Here is a 21,066-nt window from a genome sequence, read left to right as displayed (position 1 = left end):
GAAGACTTAATAGGTTCCTGCTTTGACTACTCAATGCTTAAATTTGTGTATATATATGTATATATATACAAAAATGTCATTTTATGTACCGTAATAATATATGATATAAAATATTATTATATAATTATATTATATTTTACATTATATATGTGATATATGTATATTCAGTATAAAAAACAAAAATAAATACGTATAAACCAGTGTGACAGAGATTAATAATATCAATAATTATTTTGTTCATAACCCACTGCCAATAAGAATAAGAATAAGAATAAGAATAAGAATAAGAATAAGAATAAGAATAAGAATAAGAATAAGAATAAGAATAAGAATAAGAATAAGAATAAGAATAGGAATAGGAATAAGAATAAGAATAAGAATAAGAATAAGAATGACTTTATTTATCCCGAAGGAAATTGTTGTGCCAGAGTTACAAAAAAAAAAAAAAACCAATAATAAATAATTGCAGAAAAATTGTATAAACAGTAAAAAATAAGAGAAAAAGAGAGAATAAGAAATACAAATAAACTACAGTATAAGTGTCTTAAGTAACAAGTGGAAGATAAGGAAGGCACAAGAGGATGAAAAAATATTGTACATGTTATGAAATAACAAATAACAACAACATGAATAATAGTAATAATAATAATAATGTGACTACTACTACTACTACTAATGATAATAATAATGAAAATACTACTACTGTTACTGCTACTACGACGATTACTACTACTTCTTATAATAATAAGAATAAATAGCAATAATAATAAAAGTCATTAAAGGTTTTTCATTAATCTAATATATATGTTTATGTGACTCCAGGTTGTATTTGCGATAGTTTATTCATGCCAGATTAAGAGAACGGGGGGAGTTGTTGACCTACAATGACCTTGACTTTGAGAAATCCTTAAAAAAAATATAAAAAATAACTACATTCCTAGTGGCTCGACGGGAGGCTCAAACTTTGTGGCGCTCCTCGGGGCTCCTCCTTCTTTTTCCCGACGTCAAGGCACGACTTTAGCGTGTTTCCCATGTTAGCTCGGTGACGAGAACAAATGTCAATTCCATGAGCGCGCGCCATCGGACGAACCTCCGTGTTATTCGCGACGTCACGGCTCGTCCGGGATCCACCTGCCGCCGCCCGTCAGCCCCGAAGCTCTCCTCCGCCAGCGAGCAACTGTCATGGTGAAAGATCCTGATTGCCGGGCCAGCTGGGAGAAGGCTCTGAAAAAAGACCGTTAGCGCGTCGTCCTTTAAATATCTTCCTCGGCGGGGTTTAATTTTAGACTTTGGAGCAGAGCGAGTCCGGCTCCGTCGGAGGTAGACGAAAACCGCTTCTCGCTTCTCGATAGAGCCCCGAAAGCGCGAAAAAGCGAGGCTCGGAAACATGTCGAGCGACCGAGACGTGGAGGACCTGAACGAGGAAGACATCGACGAGGATGAACTCCTGGCTATGCTCTCGCCCGAGGAGCTGAAGGAGCTCCAGAGCGAAATGGATACTATGATCGCCCCGGATGAGACGGTGCCGGTGGGGCAGCGACAGAAGGACCAGACGGAGAAACCTCCGACCGGGACCTTCGACCACAGATCCCTGGTTGACTACCTCTACTGGGAGAAGGAATCCAAACGTATGCTTGAAGAAGAACGGGTACCCGCCACCCTGCTGCCCAGCGAGGTAAGACCGTCCCGACGTCCGAGATCTCCATTTCCGTGAAGCGGGTTTGACTCGCAGGTACCGTTCTCGCTTCCCCTCCACCAGAAAACCCTGCTGGAAGAGGCGGAGAAGAAGGAGAAGGGACGGGACGGAGCGGTCGAGGTGTACGAGGTGATCGAGGAGGTCGTCCGGGAGGAGGCCGCCGACGGGAGCGAAGGGGAAGGAGTCGTCGAGGAAATAATCGAAGAAATCGTGGAGGAGGAGGAGGAGGAGGAGGAAGAGACGAACGGGAGCGAGGAAAACGGAGAGGAGATCGAGGATCCGTCGGAGGAGAAAGCAGAAGATGGCGACGGAGAACAACGGCTGGAAGGCGGGAGGGACGGCGTATCGCCGGAGATTAAACCCGCGGATTCCCCGCTTCCCGAGGAACCGCCGGAGGAACCCGAGACCGACCGGGGCGACGACGACGCTCCGAAGAAAGAGGAGAAGAAAATAAACAAGCTGAAAATTCCAAAGCTGGCGCTCAATCACATCAAGATGACCTCCAGGCCGTCGGGAAACGAGACGAACCTGGAGTCGACGCTGGACAAGATCCGCAACAACAGCCCGTCGGTCGCCGAGGTGAACCTCAACAACATCGAAAACATTCCCAAGGAGATGCTCCTGGACTACGTCAACGCCTTGAAGAAGAACAAACACGTGAAAACCTTCAGCATCGCCAACACCGGCGTGGACGAGAACATCGCGTTCAACGTGGCCAACATGTTGCGGGAGAATCGCAGCATCACCACGCTGAACATCGAGTCCAACTTCGTGACCGGGAAGGGGATCGTGGCCATCATCCGATGCCTGCAGTTCAACGAGACCCTCACCGAGCTGCGCTTCCACAACCAGAGGCACATGTTGGGTCACCACGCCGAGATGGAGATCTCGCGCCTGCTCAAGGCCAACAATACCCTCCTGAAGATGGGGTACCACTTTGAGCTGCCGGGGCCCAGGATGGTGGTCACCAACATCCTGACCAGGAACCTGGACCGTCAGAGGCAGCTGAGGAAGGAGGAGCAGATGAAGCAGCAGCTGAAGGAGCAGAGGGAGGTGATGCAGATGTACGAGAGCAGTCTGAACCTGCCTCCGGGCTTGCTGGAGATGCTAGGGTACGTACCTTCCCTGGAACTCCTGCAGAAGCACGGCGCGGTCCAGGAAGCCGACCCCGTCGCCCCGGAAACCCCCCGCCGGCGAGAACAACCCGAGCCGCAGAAGCAGCTCCGACGCAACGCCATTCCCAAGACCCCGAGCGCCGAGGTCCAGGAGAACCCGCTGAAAAGCGTCCAGCTGAAGAGGGTCCCCAAGAAGCGCGACCCTTTCCTGGAGATGATGGACGACAGGCGGCCGCAGAAGACCGGCTTCCAGTTGAGGAAGACCGCCAGGGCGAAGGCGGAGGCGAGCGGGGAGACGGCGGACGAGCGAGCCAACCTGACGGACGTGATTAAGACTCTGAAGCCGATCCCTCGCCGCCGGGTTCCTCCCAAGGTCGATCTGACGCCCCGCGATGAGCTCCTGAACGAGATCAAGAAGAGCAACGTGGCCTATCTCAAGTCGGTGAGTGAGTAAGCTAGCGAGACGACGCGGCGGTTTCGAACGCGCGCTCAACTTCTCCTTTGCCGCCGCTTGCAGGTGCCGCTCCCTAAAGCCCTGGAATCAAGCGAAACGAGTCTCGTCTGAGGCCGGGACGACCGCCGTTTTCCTTCAAATCACGCCGCCGCCCTATTAATCACCGTCTTGACGTGAAACTCGCACCGAGGTACGCCTGAATTTCAACGCGGACGACGCGCGTGTCGACGAAACCGCGTCGGACACTTTGAAAGAAAACGCGTTGGACGAAATCCCATCTATCGCTTTCAGGGCGCGCACGATGTTTGTCTAGAGATCAACGGTTTGATATCGACTGAATGTTTCGGAAATGTGTAAAAGATTGCGGTGAAAAGGCTCCGGGACGGTCGAGCGTTGGAAAAAAAAAAACAAGTATTTGCGATAAAAAATTTTTCTTTGCTTGTTTTTGTATCTTTGATGCTTTGATGCAGAGACGGTCTCTAGGGGAAGGAAAAAACTTCCACCCGGTCGTTGACGGGTCACGCATTCGTCTTGTAAATCTGCTATTATCCAGAGAAAATGATACCTCACGGACATAAATATACATAAACTGAATCCAGTAGACTTATCAGCACTGTTATGGCTTTATTTCAGTCACCTTTAGCTTCACGTGATGATAGAATAAATAGATGAATCAACCCCGATGAGATAATTAACAATTAAATCTGTCCCCGTCCCGACCGAGACGTGACGGAAAGAAAAAGGCAACGTTAATGTGGCTAACTTTATTATTACGATCATAAAGCACAACCGTTATTTTCTTTTTTTTTTTTAAATGCTTACTTTTGTGTATGGAAAAAACAATCACAAATAAACACAACGTTATATATGGTAAAGCAGTTCAGTGTGCAAGAGCTAAAAAGGAAAACGGTTGACTGAAGCAGAAACGTGAAAACGATTTAAGGTGCATTAAATCCATAACCGATAAATATAAAAAAAAAAAAAGGAAATATTGTGACATTACAATCCATTCAGTCACTTTTGCTCATTTATACATGTATATACTTTGTAACCTACAGCTATTTTTTTTGTTTCCTGTTCACATGCTATATTTTTGAAAAATAAAATACATATCCAGGAAAAACAAACAAACATGAAAACATGTAAAGCAGCACGTGCCATTCATTTTTTTTATTTTTATATTTTTGAAACATTGCATAGCGGCGTTCAGAGGGGGAACACGCGAGGCCGGAGCGTCGCCCGGCAAGAGCGAGGCCGCGTCTAGTCTACAATTCACACGACTCGGGGTGTGAAGAGATTTGATTTATTGCTGATTTCGAGGGGAAAAAAAAAAAAAAAGGTCACCGGGTGTCGAATGTGTTTTTTTTTTTTTAATAATCTGGCTTTTTACTCTGTGACGGAGAAATAAAAACTGCTCTTGTTATGAGGTAGAAAACACAACGGCACTGATTCCTTTTTGAATACGAACGCGAGTAGTGGATTCTTGATATTGCATTTGGGATGTTTTGGAGAACATTCACCGAGCAGGTGAACCTTTGGTGACCTTCTGGCCCCGATCCACATCCAGCCCTCGTGGATGATTGTGCAAATCTAGCGAGAAACCATCTTTTTGGACACCGAAGTGGGGGAGGGGGGAATCAACACAAATGTTAAAAATGATAATAAAAAAAAAAAAAAACACAAACGTAGAACTGTCTGACGCCGTATTCCCTCTGCGAGACGTCTACTCCTTCATTTTGCTCTCGATGAAATCCTGAATTTTGTTGATTTTCTCCTCCTGCTGGTCCAGGAGATCCATCATTATGCCCATGGGGGTCTTCTTCAGCCCGACGCCTTCGATCTTGTTCTCCAGTCTGTTCTTCATGTTGCGGAGCCTCAGGGAGGCGTGGATCAGGATCACTGGCAGGGGCGGGCAAAGAGAGGGAAGTTGTGTTAGTGGGCGCTCAAAGTCAATGACAAACAAAATGTGATACTTAGGGGGGCTTCCTAGCAGCTGCGGGGGCCACCATCTTTTTTATTAATTAATCGGGTCACGCGGATTCCGACCTCATGACATCAGCTGGTAAATGTAGTTCCGTTCGAATAAACAAGCCATGGCAACGTGTAAACACGGGGCAGCGATAGACGGGTTTCGCCCATCGGCCGCGGAGCTGAAGCTGCAGCATCTGCTCCGAGAATTCAGTGAGCAGAGGCGCAGACGACAAATCAATCAATACGCCGCCTCATTCTCCAAAGGTCTTGTTCAAGCGAGCTAGCCAGCTAGCTAGAGAAAAAACAACAAACATGGAGGACTACCGATCCAATCACAAAGATAGGATTTGCTAGAAATGAGCAACAAAAATAATAATTCGAGATCCTGAGCCTTGTTTCTATTCCTGGGTCTTCTGGCTTCATGTTGCAAAAAAAAAACCTGGACAGCAGCATCGCCAAACTCTAGCTCAGCATCCTTGAGCTCCACACGGTTCCTACCGGAGACCCGGAGTAGTCAATCATTTGTATGACATTGGCAATAATAATTTTAATGAGTAGCTATTTTTTCAAGCTAAGTCGCACTGTAAAGAGCAAATTAATCATTCATCTGAGTAAAAGTGTGTCAGCACTTTTTCTTCTGGCTCAAGCCCAGACGTGATTCAGAGCTCAAGTGCTTGGAAAACTTTATTCACCCGGAGAGAAACCTCAACTGTGCACGGTTGCGTGAGTCACGATCCCCGGTCACAGTTTTCTCATCCTTCATCAGCCGGCGAGGGCGTGCACACAGACAACATAAATTAACCATGAAACTTAGAGAAAGTTTTTAAAGTGCAAATAGCTCTCTGACGGGTTTAGCAGCTCCGGTCTTGATCGAAACCTTACAAGAGCCGTAACAAACGGGAACCAAAACACAGAAACAAATGTGTTTTCACTGCGACGTTATCAGATTATATGTTTTTCTGTTAAAGGTTGAAAAAAGTAAGGAAAGAAGTCACATGACCAGAAATTGATTATTTTGGTCAATACTTGTTTTTTTGGTATTTGGTTTTCAATGCAGGAAACTATCAAAATGTAGCTTTGAAGTGTGGATTTTCCTTAAATTGTAAATGGTGAGAAACAAAGAACAATAATGATGATGATCTTTGCAAAGATTATGTTATGTTTACAACTTGGAAATCTAAATACTGAGAATATCAGATCAGAATTGCTGCTAACCATGCTACTCTTTATGATATCACGATTTATATTGATGTTATGAAGTTGTTTTCTGCATGAAGCTATTCTTCTTTTCCACGCCCTTATGGAAAACTAAAGCCAGGCTTTAAGGCGCTCCTCATACTATCACACCTCTGAGAAAATATCCAAAGAGTTGTGATGGAGGCGTGTGTGAAAACTCACAGAGCAAAGGGAAGGTGATTCCAAAGATGAAGACCATGACCCCGCCGAACAAGGACAGCACAAAGTAACTGGTGGCCATGACGGCGATGACAAACACACTGGGGTTCTTCCTTTTAAAGTTCTTGATGGTGGCCTTGTTCTCTCCCGCCCACACCGAGCCCATGAACACCAGGGTGACCACGGTTCCGCCCAGAAACATGCCGAAAGGATTCAGGAATCTGTAAGACGTGAGATAAATTGAATTAAATGTTGTGCATGGGTCCAAGCAGGGGCTAAATAGCACAACCTGCTGGTGGTAAGAGCTAACATCCTGTCAGCTTCATTGAGCCATGATGGTGCAGATGCTAGCAGCTGGGATCTACAGTTTCAGTTGCATCGCTTGTTCAGTAATAGCTCTGTACTTGGAGAATCAAGCCAGATATAGTTAATTCCATTTAACTACTCAGATGCAAGGACTTAGTTTGTTGCAGGGGGATTGTATACATTTAAGATATCTGGAAGGTAATCCATGTTTTCACGATGCAATGGAACACATTTAGAATTAGCTAAAATGTCTCATCCCTGGGCGGCAACCGGCAGCTGTTGAATGTCAAATAGCAACTGTAAAAATAAATACACAAATGAGTCATGGGGAGACCAGACGACAATGTTGGCCGTAACAGGAATAGCCTCCCTGCTCTCGACGGGGCGTGGATTTAAGAACAAAATGCAGGCTATTAATCAAGGATGCTAGGCTAGGCTAGGTTATGTTAGCTAGCACTTACCCGACTATGAGAGCGACGACCACGGCAACGGCGAAGTAGTTGGTCTGGTAGTACAGCAGGTTGCTAATGACTCTGTTGTTCCACTTGGTCACGTCACCGAATTCGGGTTTTCCGAACCGGTCCGCCCCGGGGAAGAAGTCGTCCCACGGTCTGAGAGGTGCAAGTTCCATCTTCGCGGCCATGACTTCACCGTGCACCGACGCGGCACATCAACACACACCGACACACACTCTCACCGTCTCGCTGCGTATTATCTTGACAGCACCAGCTGATCGACGTCACAGCAAAACAATCGGCACGAAATCTCGCGTTACGTGGTCACGTCATCGCGTGATTTTGAAACCGGGACAGGGGAGGGATTTTTTTTTTAAAACCTTTATTGAACTGATAAAGTATGAACAAACGGAACAAAACAAAACATATAGACAATCAAACATGGCTACATTCAATCGTACAATCGTTTAATTTAACTGGGAACATAAAGACAATTATTTTGTATACAATCAAGTAACTGTAAGAGTAAACAAGAGTATAGCCGTGTGAGAAACAATGTACAATTTCAGAAAAAAAGAATAACAAGGTGAATACAAAGCTTCTTTACCTCAAAGTATCCATGGGATGATTGTTCAGAAAAAGGTATATTTTTTGTTTTTTTAGATTTTTCCACAAGTTTTAAGGATTTATCTTATATATAATTCAAAACCGTTTCTAAAGAAGATAAAATTGGGGGGATTTTATCACTCTGTTTTTGTGTTTGAGGAACTTGGCTAAACCTGAACTAATACTGACACATAGGTCACCTCTTTCATTTCCTAAAAATTAACCAAATGTCATGTCAGGGGAATCGGTAGAGAGATACATAGTTCTCAGTGAACAGTGGAGGGATATAAACATATCGGTTACGAAAATGTCTTCCCAATCTTATGATTTTGAATTGGAACAAAAATCTCTAAAATCTATGATATGACCTTCAAGCCAAAAATGTACTTAATGTACTACAATACACACTTCCCTTATGTATTGTAGATGTTATGTAGATGTTCATCTTTCACAAGTTAAATGCAGTTGGAAAAAGAAACAAAACATGTTATTTAAATGTAAACGTGCAAAAGCAATGCTTCAAACAAAATAATAACGAATCATTTGTATGATACATTTTTTTTTTCAAATACAATTTAATTTTGCAGTTTAAAAAAATAAAAAAGGCCAAAACGTAATTTCAGTAAAGTAATATGTTCATTCATTTTTATTTTATTTTTTGCAAAATAAGGACTTCATTTAAAAAATGCATCCTTTATTTATGCGACATTTTGCCGAAATAAGGAAACGCTGCGTTCTTCAAACGGAGCAGTTGTTTTACACTCGCTGGTGTCAAGCGGATTTCATCATCGTGCATCGCTGTCGTGTATTTTAAATGCTGGATTTTCTAGCTTCGATTTAAAGATTAATGAAAAGATACAATTAAAAAAGAGAGAAAACATTCGCATTTGTTTTGAATAATTTGGTGACAATGCGCCGCATCTGCGCATGTCTGCGTCCTGCGCAGCGCAAGCGCAGTTTGGACTTCCGCAAACACCGCGGCGAGAATCGAGGACATGGGACCGTGAAAGTATGGCGGATGCCGAGGAGCCGTAAGTGTCAATGGACTGAAAATGCCATTTTATCGCGAGTGGACGCTAACTGCTTATGTCGGAAACCAATGTGTACTCTCTTCTTCCAGGGAGAAGAAAAGAAGGCGAATAGAGGACCTGACTGAGAAGTTAGTGACGAATGCTAATTGAAGGTCTCTGACCGGCAGCAGGTTGGCGTCGCACAGTGAGCCGCGACTGCTGGGCCAGAAGACGAGAAATGTGATATTTACAACAAAACCCAGGCTTAATAAAGCAGTTACACAGCTCATATCTTAAAACAGGACGTCCACCCTCCGTAACTAACACCTTAACAAGTACCCTTTCTGACCTCATTGCTAAATGAATCACGGATGACCAGCACATTACCGGCCAGTGACTTAAGTACATCCGGGCATCTGCTCGGAGATGCTAATATTTTGTTAGCACATGTGTTTGTTATGATCTTGTAGATTTATGACCGAGGCAGATTCAACTGATTCGCCGGCATCTTCACGCCCAGTCTCATTTTAGGCTCAGCAGAAAACGCTCACAAAGCCATTAGCCAGCCTGCTGCGGCTATAGCTTGAAGATGCGATGGGAGGGGGTCAAGAATAGTGTTGCCAGATAAGCACTCAAAAGAAGTCCATCTCTTTCTGCCCGATGCGTTTCTCCAAACAAGCCCGATCTGGCAACACGGGTCAGGAATTGAAGAATTGATCTGAGCTAATTGATAAGTAAATAACCTCTGCAGAGTAACGCATCTGAATGCACAATCCGGCCAAACAAGACCTCCATCTGCTCCCAGTTCACCGATCCTCTGGCCCAGGGTTTGGCCCCCATGGCACTGACTCAGGCTGTGCACTGTATTAGTTTATTTACATATTTATTTCTGTCCCGAGTATCAGATTATACCTTGCCTCGTGGCAGATGAGACTTCAGCAGGCACACTGTGTTTCATTTCGGAAATCAACCCCCCTCGTCACTGAATAACATCATAATAAAGGCGTTGACAACCTTTCTCACACCAAAGTGACTTATCCGAGAATCAGAGGTCTTGCATGGACGGATATGATTTTTTAAGTGAAATGTTTCACAGTAATGCAAGCACTGTGACTGCATTGTGCATCGTAACCCGAGATCCTCGACAAAACTCAGCCTTGACTCAGCAGGAGTCCAGGATTGGATCATCCCAAAGAGCCACGCTGGTCGCCACTCCGTCTGCTGAGAACAAAAAAGAATAGAATAGGATATGCTTTTATTCATCTCACTTTGGGGCAACGTCCTCTCAGGCTGGTTTGGCCTTTCCATTCGCAAGGCCTCAGGCCGATACTGGCATTTGGGATGCTGAGGAGGGATCATTTTATAATATGTTACATGGGAAATCTTGTGACTCTGACAGATCAAGCAATCATATTTGTCATCATGTGCAAAGCGGGGTTACGATAATAATCGAAAAACGCTCCAGAAAGTAACGTGAACCCACTTAGGTATGAAAAATTGCCTGTCAAATAATCCATTCGACGTCCCCCGTGTTTGTCTGGGATTCAAGTAAAACAAAATTCAGAAATCTAACTCCCTGCTCCGTTTTAGTGCCGACTTCGACACCGTGATTGTTGATCATCAGTCTCAGTCCTAAAAGATGCCGCTAGATCCATGTATTTACGTGAATAGATGGATTCATTGCTCAGAGAAAGTGTGCAAAATGGCCATTGATAACATTATTCTTAAGACAATTTTTTTTTTTTGGGGTTAAATCTAGAGATACTTCCCTTAAAATGCAGTATATTCCTCATTTATACTTCAAATACAGTGTTTGAAAAAGTGAATAAAAACATGAGAAACCCTGTAAGCGAATTATAATGGCAGCCCTGTGATTTAATATAAGATAAACATTATTGATCCCCATAGGGGAAATTCTTTTGTCACAGCAGCGTAACCGATTATAAGTGTTAACTAATTATGAGTATAGATATAAATAGAGACAATTAGAACTGAAATCATAGGACTTTCATTCAGACTGGAAACTGTTTAACGTTTTCCTCTGCAGTCTCTTTCCTATTCGTCAAAACAAGCTCATCGCAAATCTTTTCTCCCTCGCGTTGTTCGTTCGTGAACTCTTTTGTCGCGGCCCCTCGTCACAGTACGAGTTCAGAGTATGTTTTGTGTGCAGAATGGCAGTAGACGGAGGGCACAGGGGCGGCGTTTGCGACTGGGACGGCCGGTGGAACCACGTGAGGAAGTTCCTGGAGAGGCCCGGCCCGTTCACCCATCCCGACTTCGAGCCCAGCGCCGAGGTGAGGCGGCGCGTCGGGGCAGAAGCAGCGACGCGGGTGTCGAACGCGGTCGATCTCAAATGCGTCGTTACATTTCAGTCGCTGCAATTCCTGCTGGAAACATGTAAGATTCTGGTCATCGGCGCCGGAGGGCTGGGATGCGAGCTCCTCAAAGATCTGGTAGGGAGTTTTCTCCGCACGCATCGATGCATTTCAGCAATATCAGCTCACCGAAACGTTTCTCCCGTTCGGCATCTCAGGCGTTATCTGGGTTCCGGCTCATTCACGTGGTGGACATGGACACGATTGACCTGTCGAACCTCAACAGGCAGTTTCTTTTCAGGTCAGTTTCACATTTTAATATCCCGAAGCTCTTAATAAACGGAAACGGCGGTCGAATAGACGACACGTTCAAAGCGGTGAGGTGTGTATGAACAGACAGGTTCATTATTTTCTTTCATTATTTCAAATATTGTAAGTCAGGCTTCAGTAGAAAAATATAATAAAGGCCATGTTTTGGATGATGTCATTATTTAAAAAATACAAAGCAAGAAAGTGCGTTATTTCCTTCGTTAACTGCACTCAGTCGGAGATGATTACCGCTATCAGGAAGGAGTTCGGCCTTTCATTTAACGCACATTATGGAATATAACCATGGTATCGAGGTTATTGCAAAAAACTATATGAGTGACGAGCATGCAACTCTGCTGTTTTTATGCGAAATAAACAGATAAGTAAGTAAAACCTCGGGTCTGTCTACATCCTGGAGGAAGGCAGATAAAGGTTATCCAACTGGATAGCATGTTTTAACGTCTACAAGCTGATTTTCAAAATATTCATGAAGTATATAAATGAAAGTAGGCGAGTGTCAAAACCCGTTTGACCTATATTTGCCCATCCAGGCCCAAAGACGTGGGACGACCGAAGGCGGAGGTGGCCGCCGACTTCATCAATAGCCGCGTCCCCGGGTGTAAAGTTGTCCCGTATCCTTCCGAGCAGGAAAAACAAAACCGGCAAGACAAAACAGCTCAGCCTCACAGAGTTTGATTCCTTATGGGGTTCGAACGCAGTCACTTCCAGAAGATCCAAGACTTTGACGAGTCCTTCTACAGGCGTAAGTCCTCCGCTCGCCGCCGGATCCGCGCGTCCTCCGAGTTCACGCAAACACCTCCTTTGTCTCCGCAGAATTCCACATCATCGTGTGCGGCCTGGACTCCATCATCGCCAGGCGCTGGATGAACGGGATGCTGGTGAGAAGCAAGGATTTCTGCAAAGTGTGTGTGTTTTTTGGGGTTCGAGGAAGACCAAAAACATCACGCCGTCCGCAGATATCCCTCCTGTGCTACGAGGACGGCGTCCTGGACCCCAGCTCCATCATCCCACTCATCGACGGCGGCACGGAGGGTTTTAAAGGAAACGCCCGCGTCATTCTGCCGGGCATGACGGCCTGCATCGACTGCACGCTGGAGCTTTACCCGCCACAGGTACCGCCACTCTCTGCTTTACCTTACAAGACAAGGTAAGAGAGATTTTATTGATCCCACGAAGGGGGAATTCAATTTCAGGGTGCAAAATCGCGCAAATAGCAATAATAGAAAGAATATGCAGGTGAGGGATTTAGATACGAATAAACGAACACAATGTACGATGCGTAAATCTTCTCGTTTTGGCAACTGGACTTGAATTTCTTTGCTTGAAGATGTTTTGAAGACGGAAGAGGGCGGCTCTGGTGACCCCTTCAACGTGAAGGTGGAGACAAAGGGTCCTGCTAGCATTTGAATGTTAGTATTATTCGTCAAGTTGGCTACTTCAAATCTGAAGAAGCCTCCGGGGTGACGGGTGAAACGTCTTCAAGCGAAGAAATTCAAGTCCAGCTGCCAAGACAAGAAGGTTTCTAAAGAATCCACCGTGACCTGGATGACTGAGATCCTCCACAGACAATAGAAGAAGTGCCTGATGCAGGAAATGGCAATGGAAACAACAAGTGTACAAGAGATTTGGGTAGTCAAATGAAAATATTATTATTATTAGTAGTAATAACAATAATAAATAATTAAGGTGTCCCGTTGGATGTACAAATATAATTATAACTATGGCACGGGTGACTGGCTGCAGCGAGCTGCGCCATCAGTGGGGCGCCATCTTGGGAAATTATGTTTTTAATGATTACAGTATATTTTCAATTCAGGCAAAGACAAATAACTCATGCGTATCTCTATACTCTATTGGATTTCTGTTTATTTTGCATCAGTCACATGGTTCCGTGGCGTCACAGTTGGATGTTAGCTTGTTTCTCAACGGCGAACTACAGTAACTGCATCTTATTTTTGTGCTCACAGAATCATAAGCAGAAAAAGTTGGTGTGTTCAGATGGATGCACTTCACTTCCGTTCAAACGAGACTTTGCAGATATTTAAAAAAAAAATCAACAAAAAGTATCTGTGATCAGAGAAGTATGTTAGACTGGTGCAGGACACAGAGAAGTATGTTAGACTGGTGCAGGACACAGAGAAGTATGTTAGACTGGTGCAGGACATGTATGCTTGCTGTGAGACAGTGGTGCGGTGTGCTGTAGGGGTAACAGAGAAGTTCAAGGTGGAGGTGGGACTCCATCAGGGATCAGCTCTGAGCCCCTTCTTGTTCGCAATGGTGATGTATAGGCTGACAGATGAGGTTAGACAGGAATCCCCATGGACCATGATGTTTGCGGATGACATTGTGATCTGTAGTGAGGGCAGGCAACAGGTAGAGGAAAATCTAGAGAGGTGGAGGTATGCTCTGGAAAGGAGAGCAATGAAAGTTAGTCGCAGTAAGACAGAATATATGTGTGTGAATGAGAGGAACTCGGGTGGAACGGTGAGGCTACAGGGAGTGGAGATCAAGAAGCTGGAGGATTTCAGGTACTTAGGGTCAACAGTCCAGAGCAACGGAGAGTGCGGAAAAGAAGTGAAGAGACGGTCCAAGCAGGTTGGAATGGGTGGAGAAAAGTGTCAGGGGTACGAAGAGATAGAAGAACATCAGCCAGAATAAAAGGAAAGGTGTACAAGACAGTGGTGAGACCAGCGATGATGTTTGGACTAGAAACAGTTCCAATGACCAAAAGACAGCAGGCAGAACTAGAGGTTGCAGAGAGGAAGATATTGAGGTTCTCTTTGGGAGTGACCAGGATGGAGAGGATCAGAAATGAGTCCATCAGAGGAACAGCACATGTTAGATGTTTTGGAGAGAAGGTCAGAGAAGCCAGACTGAGATGGTTGGGTCATGGACAGAGGAGGGATAGAGAATATATTGGTAGACGGATGCTGGAATTGGAGCTGCCAGGCAAGAGGTCTGGAGGAAGACCAGAGAGAAGATTCATGGACGTAGTGAGAGAAGATATGAAGGTAGTTGGTGTGAGAGAGGAGGATCCAGAGAATAGGGTTAGATGGAGAAAGTTGACTCGCTGTGGCGACACCTGAAGGGAAAAGCCGAAAGAAGAAGAAGAACAAAAAGCATCTGTGATAAAATCAGCCATAAACTGGGAAGCGCAACGATATTCAAAACTGTTAATAGATAAATATCTAGACCTCTCAGCTCAGACGTTTGTAGAAATTGAATAATGCTAACATCCAAATGCTAATAGGACCCTTTGTCTCCACCTCCACGTTAAAGAGGTCACCAGAAGCCTCGCTGAGATCAGACCTGCCTCGTCATTACAGGATGCAGAGATCTTAATCCGCGCATTTGTGACTTTGCGACAGGATTATCGTGACGCCCTTTTGTCCAGATTTCCTAAGAAGAGCGTCCTAAGAAGAATGCGGCAGCTCGTTTTTTCACACACCGCTCCGGTGCCGAGCAGAATTTAAGGCGCATCTCCATCAGTGGCATTGCAGCACCTTATCTTTTTCTATCTGATCTGATAAAGAGTTCCCATGTGGATTCTCCATGTTCTCCCTGCATCTGCGTGGGGTTCCTCGAGGTTCTCCATGTTCCTCGTGCAATCCAAAAACATGCAGGCCTTCATGGAGTCGCTCAATACAGGATGAGTCTTTATTCTAACCTTCTCACCGGTACAGCGCTCTGTTAATATGTTTATCGTAAATATTCTCAGCGGCGTTAAGCAGTCGTTTAGCGGTTCTGATATTGAAGAATTTCCCACACGTCCAAATAAAGGTTTCCGCGTCTTATAGCTGTGTTGTTTCCCCTCCAGCTTAAATAGATTTAAAGTTTCCGCGTCCTCAAAAGCACGGCTTTAAGATGAAACAAAGTGTTGTATTTGTTTTGTTTTTTTTTTTTGGTTGGCTTCTTTTCAGTTGAAAAGCCTGCTTTAAAATTCCTCATTTGCACAACCAAGGTAAAACTCCAATGCTTTCCGATAGCCGCAAACGTTATCATCAACTCGGACCATCAGGCGGCCGGGATCTCAACTCCAAAAACTCCAAACCTTCTTCACGGATGGTTTCACGCCTTTCTGAAATAGTCTGACATACACACTTTTATCGCATTTTTCCTGCGCACAGATAAACTTCCCCATGTGCACCATCGCGTCCATGCCGAGGCTCCCGGAGCACTGCGTGGAATACGCCCGGATCTTACAGTGGCCCAAAGAAAAGCCATTCGGAGGTGAGTTGAAATAAAAGGAAAATTAAAAAAAGAAAAAAAAAACACATACATTTTTGCGTCCGAAACTCAACGCCGTCCCGTCCGTCTAGAAACGAGCCTGGACGGAGACAACCCCGAGCACATCCAGTGGGTGTTCGACAGAGCGCAAGAGCGCGCCGCCGACTTCAACATCACGGGCGTGACCTATCGACTCACTCAAGGTGGACTGGGAATTCGTAACCTCGCCGTTAACTTTGCCACATCCTCGGTGACGGGCGGCTCTCGTGTTCACCGGTGCCTGTCAAAAGTGTGCTGATTGAACTCTTTTTACCCTGAAGGGGTCGTGAAGAGGATCATCCCTGCTGTGGCTTCAACCAACGCCGTCATCGCTGGTAGGAAACGTACATTTTTCAGGGCTGTTTTCGGTTCTGCGTCGAGGGGGACTTGAAAAGAAGGAAGCAGGCTAACCTTAAATGGAATCCCCGTTCAACTGTTTTCTCTATCTCATTCATTTATTCGGCATCGGCGAGGTTCACGGCTGGTGAGGCAGGAGGACGGCGTGCCTCACTTGGCGCCTACGCGTACGATTGTTGACAAAAAAAAGTGTTTAAACATTTTAATGGCGACATACCGAGAGAAAGCAATATGGTTTTAGTGCAGAGCATGCCAGCAGTCAGTCATCATTACGCAATCTACGTTGAGGCTGAACAGTCCTCAGCCTCACAGCAGGACTCTTATCAGTATTTGAACAGTAAATAGAAAAATCCAGCCATTTTGGATCAAAAAACAATCAAAAACTGGTGAAGTTCAATGAAAAATACTTTCATACTGCAAATCAATGATAAATATAACCATTTCATTCTTTTACATGTTTCTCTTTCAAAGCTTGGCAAGTGAGGCACGACCTCTCCTGCCTCTTTTGACTGTTTCAAGTCCTGGTGTCTCCTCAACAACCAATGAAAGCATCGTCACCTAATTTACATTCATTTAATTTTATTTTTTTGTGCATTTTTTCCATCACCACCAATAGCTCACCTCTGCAGCGGCGAATGAAGAAATTAATTAAAGGAAAACAAGGAATAAACAGACCAATAAATACCTGATAGATGAGGTCTTGAGAAAACTTGATGGTTCACTAATAATAAGTTAAATTTACTCCCATCGCATTTACATGGTAAAGTTAAATGAAAAGAACTTTCCAGTGCACAACACTGACAAATATAACCATTTTATTCTTTTTTTTTTTTCGTTTGACACTTTTTCTGTCCAAGTTTGGCAAGTGAGGCACGGCCTCTTCCTGCCTCCCCTGACTGCGACTCACTGGTACCGCTCATCCTGCACTCAGAGCCTATCCCAAGTTTATTGTAGATTTAATAATAATATATACATATATATATAAAATGATATTTTAGAATAATAATAAGAGAGCAGTAAAGTGCAGTGTTACATTAAATGGTAAATATCAAACTATGAGGTGTGAAGTATAAAGTGCTAGCAGATACACACTATTTGATGACATGAAAGAGTAACAGCAGAGTTTTTTTTTGTGTGTGTGTACAATTTAGGTTAGCAGGTAGCACCATAACGGTACCTCCGTTACATTTAACCAATTTTATTTATTTACTACTTTTTGACGAATGCATTTGCTCAACATAGATCAATCCCATCAAAGGGGAATTTAAAAAATTAATCACCTGACTCGTCTCGGGTCGTAGGTCGGAGATGCTTCGCCGCAGAACCGATTAAAATGTAATCGTGAATCTGTTTGATCGCATTAACGTGGAATGCGACAGATAACAAGACGCGTATGACTGAAGTGATTCTGTCGTTTCTCGCAGCTGCCTGTGCAACCGAAGTTTTTAAAATAGCAACCAGGTTGGTAGCAGAATCACATTCCGTCCTTCCCGCCACCGCCCTCCCGCCTTTAACCGCCTCACGTTGCGTCCCGCAGTGCTTATATTCCTTTAAATAACTACCTGGTCTTCAACGACGTGGACGGCCTGTACACCTACAGCTTCGAAGCCGAGCGAAAGGTCCGTTCCCGCGTCGAAATATTCAGAATGTTTTCATTTCCCCGCCGCGGATTCACGCCTTCTCGCGTTTCACTCGGCAGGAAAACTGCTCGGCGTGCAGCCAGGTGCCTCAGGACCTCCAGTTCCCGCCGTCGGCTAAGTTACAGGAGGTTCTAGAATATCTGACGGAGAACGCCTCTTTGTGAGTATTCTCACACCTGTTTTTTCGATGCCGCCGCGGTCTTCGCGGCTGCGGTGCTGAAATGGTCCGTGCATCCTCCCCCAGACAGATGAAGTCCCCGGCTATCACCACAACTTTGGAAGGAAAGAACAAGACCCTGTATTTGCAGGTAACGGTGAAAGATGTTCACGTTCGCCGACCTAAAACTGAAGGTCAGTAGGAAATTTTAGGAGTTTTGCCGGAGTCGCGGAACGCTCCCTTCATCTCCCTGGTTCAGTACAAGGTGATATTTTGATCAGTCCTTAGCCTACTCTATGACAATATCAAACATTAGACCTAGAAAAAGTAGTTTTTTCATAAGGGAAAACAAATGTATTCATACATAGTTTCAGTAAAACCTAGAATAAACATGTCGGTGCTGAGAGGAACTGTGATATTGTATGTGGAAGTCTGGAGTGGCAGAGGAGCATGTTTGACTGGAGCAGGACATGTATGCTTGCTGTAAGACTGGTTAGGTGTGCTGTAGGTGTAACAGAGAACTTCAAAGTGGAGGTGGGGCTTCATCAGGGATCAGCTCTGAGACCCTTCTTGTTTGCAGGTTGGACAGGAATCTCCATGGACCATGATGTTTGCAGATGACATTGTGATCTGTAGTGAGAGCAGGGAACAGGTTGAGGAAAATCTAGAGAGGTGGAGGTACGCTCTGGAAAGGAAAGGGATAAAGGTTAGTCGCAGCAAGACAGCGTATACATGCGTGAATGAGAGGAACCTGGGAGGAACGGTGAGGCTACAGGGAGTGAAGCGAGTCTTCGGTGACGTGATGAGCTTCGAGAAAACCGGAAACAGGAAACCAGCCAGAGACAAGTCACCAGAGCGGCAAAGACGGTATTTGTTAGCATAATGGATGAACGGGAAACAGTGGAGAACGTCCCGATCAGAAAAAGGAGCGGATGGTGGAGCTTTGAGCAGATGTATCTCCACCGAGTGGAGAAGGAAAACCGATGCAGCGAAATAGCAACAGGGAAAAACACGCATGCTGGGAAAAAAAAATGCTGAAAGAATCTAGTTGTCGTCTGTTAAGTAGAGACCCTGGAAGTCTGAGACTAAAAACTAGTCTTTAGATGCGAGATGAAGGTTTTCCAAGAGTCTTTCACGCACGGCTAGCATAAGACGCAGCGTCCGTCTCGGTGAAAGCCGTCCGCTTCCATAACAACCGTTTTCGTCATTCCAGTCGGTGAAATCCATCGAGGAGCGCACCAGGCCCAACCTCTGCAAAACCCTGAAAGGTAGCGACGCCGCTCGAATCCCCGGGATGCTACCGTTAGCTTAAACCGCCGCGATTGACCGTCTCTTTCCTGTGGCGCAGAGCTGGGCCTGTCCGACGGGCAGGAGCTGGCCGTGGCGGACGTCACCACGCCCCAGACGGTCCTCTTCAAGCTGAATTTCACCGCCTGAACGCTCCACGAGGGATACTAGCCCCCCCTTACGGTTTGGTTTTTGACGTGACCAGGGACCAGAATCGCTGCGGCCGTAAAGAGTTCTTTTTGTTTTGTTTTGTTTTTTTGTGGAAAGTCTCTGCAACTCTTTTTTTTGTGGATTCCAAATTTCCAAAACGGACGCCGGCGATGTGGATAATCGCCCCGGAGGATTGGCGGCGGCTGTTTTTGCCCGACAGCTGCAAGCTCGCTCACCATTGGAGCCGCTCCAGTAATGCCGGTCCCTATTGGTCACACACACACACACACACACACACACACAAAAAAAAAACCTTCCCGATGCACAAGACCGGCGTGACGATTGACTGATTGTGAATGTAAATGAGTTGTTCCATCGCCAGGTCGCAAATTTGATACAACGATGTAAATAGGAACGAGTGAATTCGTCTCGTGGGACGAGTCGACCTTTTTGAGCGTGTAACGTGTCAGTGTTGTTTTTCTACCCGTAACATTGTTTACTCTTTTTCGCCTCGTCGTCCCGCGTCGACTCCCAACGGTGCGTTTGTTTTATGTGAAGTCGAAGGAGAATTATGATGCATCCTGTCCTGCAGTAAAGTGTTACTATAACGGCCACACAGGAAGTTTCTCTCGCTTTTTGCCGTTTTTTTTTTTTTTTCCCGTCACCGAGGCGTCACAACATTGACCGGAGCACTTTATTACAAGGCTTAACATTTAAACGACCGCATAAATGTTTGAATTCACCGCACCTTTGATTAAATATTAATCGGATTGCATTAGACCCCTTGGTGTTAAAGAATAAAGTGACGTTAGCGCGTTAGCACAAGCGTGTCACCGACATCGGCATGTTTATTTTATAATCCTGAAATGTACTTGAATATTCACCTGTACTCTCTGGAACTGTAAGGTGGAAGTGGACGTGAAACAAGTGCACGTGTGTGTTGAAGGCTACAAAAAGGAAGAAGAAAACAACGCTTAAATGTGTGAAATCTGTGAAAGTGACTGGAGCGTGTTTTAATCTTTTAAGCCAATACGACATCCTCGTGACCAGAGATGTGTTTTGGTGTGTGTGCCACCTACCGGTAGGAAATACCAACTGCACTAGTGTTTATTTAAAACCAAAAAAAAAAAGATAATGCTTTGTGACAGACGCGGCCAAGAAACCAAAACCCGCCAATTCCATTATTCATCGCTTAAACATGTTTTTTCATGTGTTTGGAAGCAGCTTTACAGGCATGCAATATTTAAACGGCGAGCCGAAGACACTCCTTGGAGGACGCGGGGACTCGGATAGCCTCCCGCAGCCCCCGGGGAGGCTACGTTTACAGCTAAAGCTCAAGATAAGATAAGATAAGAACAACTTTATTAATCCCGAAGGAAATTGTTGTGCCAGAGTTACAGAAAATATAACAGTAATAAATAATAAAAAGAAAAAGGCAGAATTAGAAATAAAAATAAACTATAAAGTGTTTCAGTGAAACTATAAAGTGTCTTAGTAAACAAGTGATAAAACTAAAAGTGTCTTAGTAACAAGTGAGGTAAGGAGCGCACAATAGT

The 21,066-nt window shown here is 44.9% G+C and overlaps 3 protein-coding genes across 5 annotated transcripts; 2 read left to right on the top strand and 1 right to left on the bottom strand.

Annotated features, from left to right (window-relative positions):
• The first annotated feature begins 1,201 nt into the window (after positions 1-1,201).
• lmod3 (leiomodin 3 (fetal)) lies at positions 1,202-3,703 on the top strand. Its single transcript, XM_086158852.1, has 3 exons — positions 1,202-1,675; positions 1,760-3,253; positions 3,329-3,703. Exons 1-3 carry the CDS (start codon positions 1,388-1,390, stop codon positions 3,374-3,376), a joined length of 1,830 nt encoding a protein of 609 aa, XP_086014978.1. The 5' UTR covers positions 1,202-1,387; the 3' UTR covers positions 3,377-3,703.
• A 168-nt stretch (positions 3,704-3,871) lies between these two features.
• LOC147226845 (PRA1 family protein 3-like) lies at positions 3,872-7,695 on the bottom strand. The gene is made up of 3 exons (XM_086158853.1): positions 7,399-7,695; positions 6,635-6,852; positions 3,872-5,164 (listed from the first exon to the last, which is right to left on the bottom strand). Exons 1-3 carry the CDS (start codon positions 7,578-7,580, stop codon positions 4,989-4,991), a joined length of 576 nt encoding a protein of 191 aa, XP_086014979.1. The 5' UTR covers positions 7,581-7,695; the 3' UTR covers positions 3,872-4,988.
• A 1,240-nt stretch (positions 7,696-8,935) lies between these two features.
• LOC147226844 (NEDD8-activating enzyme E1 catalytic subunit) lies at positions 8,936-20,507 on the top strand. 3 transcript variants are annotated; one of them, XM_086158861.1, is made up of 18 exons: positions 8,936-9,029; positions 9,119-9,157; positions 11,179-11,302; positions 11,381-11,461; positions 11,542-11,624; positions 12,184-12,264; positions 12,352-12,395; positions 12,467-12,531; positions 12,610-12,765; positions 15,781-15,883; positions 15,973-16,083; positions 16,201-16,254; positions 17,701-17,737; positions 17,814-17,895; positions 17,976-18,076; positions 18,161-18,224; positions 19,287-19,341; positions 19,422-20,507. In XM_086158861.1, exons 1-18 carry the CDS (start codon positions 9,010-9,012, stop codon positions 19,508-19,510), a joined length of 1,389 nt encoding a protein of 462 aa, XP_086014987.1. In that variant the 5' UTR covers positions 8,936-9,009; the 3' UTR covers positions 19,511-20,507. The 3 variants fall into 3 exon arrangements, with proteins under 3 accessions (XP_086014987.1, XP_086014988.1, XP_086014989.1); XM_086158862.1 differs by having other exon boundaries at positions 9,003-9,029; positions 9,119-9,199; XM_086158863.1 differs by lacking the exon at positions 8,936-9,029 and having other exon boundaries at positions 9,119-9,181.
• Positions 20,508-21,066: the final 559 nt, after the last annotated feature.

Source organism: Fistularia commersonii, chromosome 14 (genome assembly GCF_037954325.1).
Source record: "Fistularia commersonii isolate RoL2024-O1a breed Wild chromosome 14, RoL_Fcom_v1.0, whole genome shotgun sequence".
Taxonomy (NCBI): Eukaryota; Metazoa; Chordata; class Actinopteri; order Syngnathiformes; family Fistulariidae; genus Fistularia; species Fistularia commersonii.
This window is presented reverse-complemented; position numbering and strand designations above follow the sequence as displayed.

Coding starts and splice junctions, on each gene's coding strand:
- lmod3 (XM_086158852.1), top strand. CDS start 1,388: ATGTCGAGCGACCGAGACGTGGAGGACCTGAACGAGGAAGACATCGAC. Junction 1,676..1,759: donor CCACCCTGCTGCCCAGCGAG/GTAAGACCGTCC, acceptor CCCCTCCACCAG/AAAACCCTGCTGGAAGAGGC. Junction 3,254..3,328: donor ACGTGGCCTATCTCAAGTCG/GTGAGTGAGTAA, acceptor CGCCGCTTGCAG/GTGCCGCTCCCTAAAGCCCT.
- LOC147226845 (XM_086158853.1), bottom strand. CDS start 7,580: ATGGCCGCGAAGATGGAACTTGCACCTCTCAGACCGTGGGACGACTTC. Junction 6,853..7,398: donor GTCGTCGCTCTCATAGTCGG/GTAAGTGCTAGC, acceptor CACGTCTTACAG/ATTCCTGAATCCTTTCGGCA. Junction 5,165..6,634: donor AATCACCTTCCCTTTGCTCT/GTGAGTTTTCAC, acceptor CGCCCCTGCCAG/TGATCCTGATCCACGCCTCC.
- LOC147226844 (XM_086158861.1), top strand. CDS start 9,010: ATGGCGGATGCCGAGGAGCC. Junction 16,084..16,200: donor GACCTATCGACTCACTCAAG/GTGGACTGGGAA, acceptor TTTACCCTGAAG/GGGTCGTGAAGAGGATCATC. Junction 19,342..19,421: donor CCTCTGCAAAACCCTGAAAG/GTAGCGACGCCG, acceptor CCTGTGGCGCAG/AGCTGGGCCTGTCCGACGGG.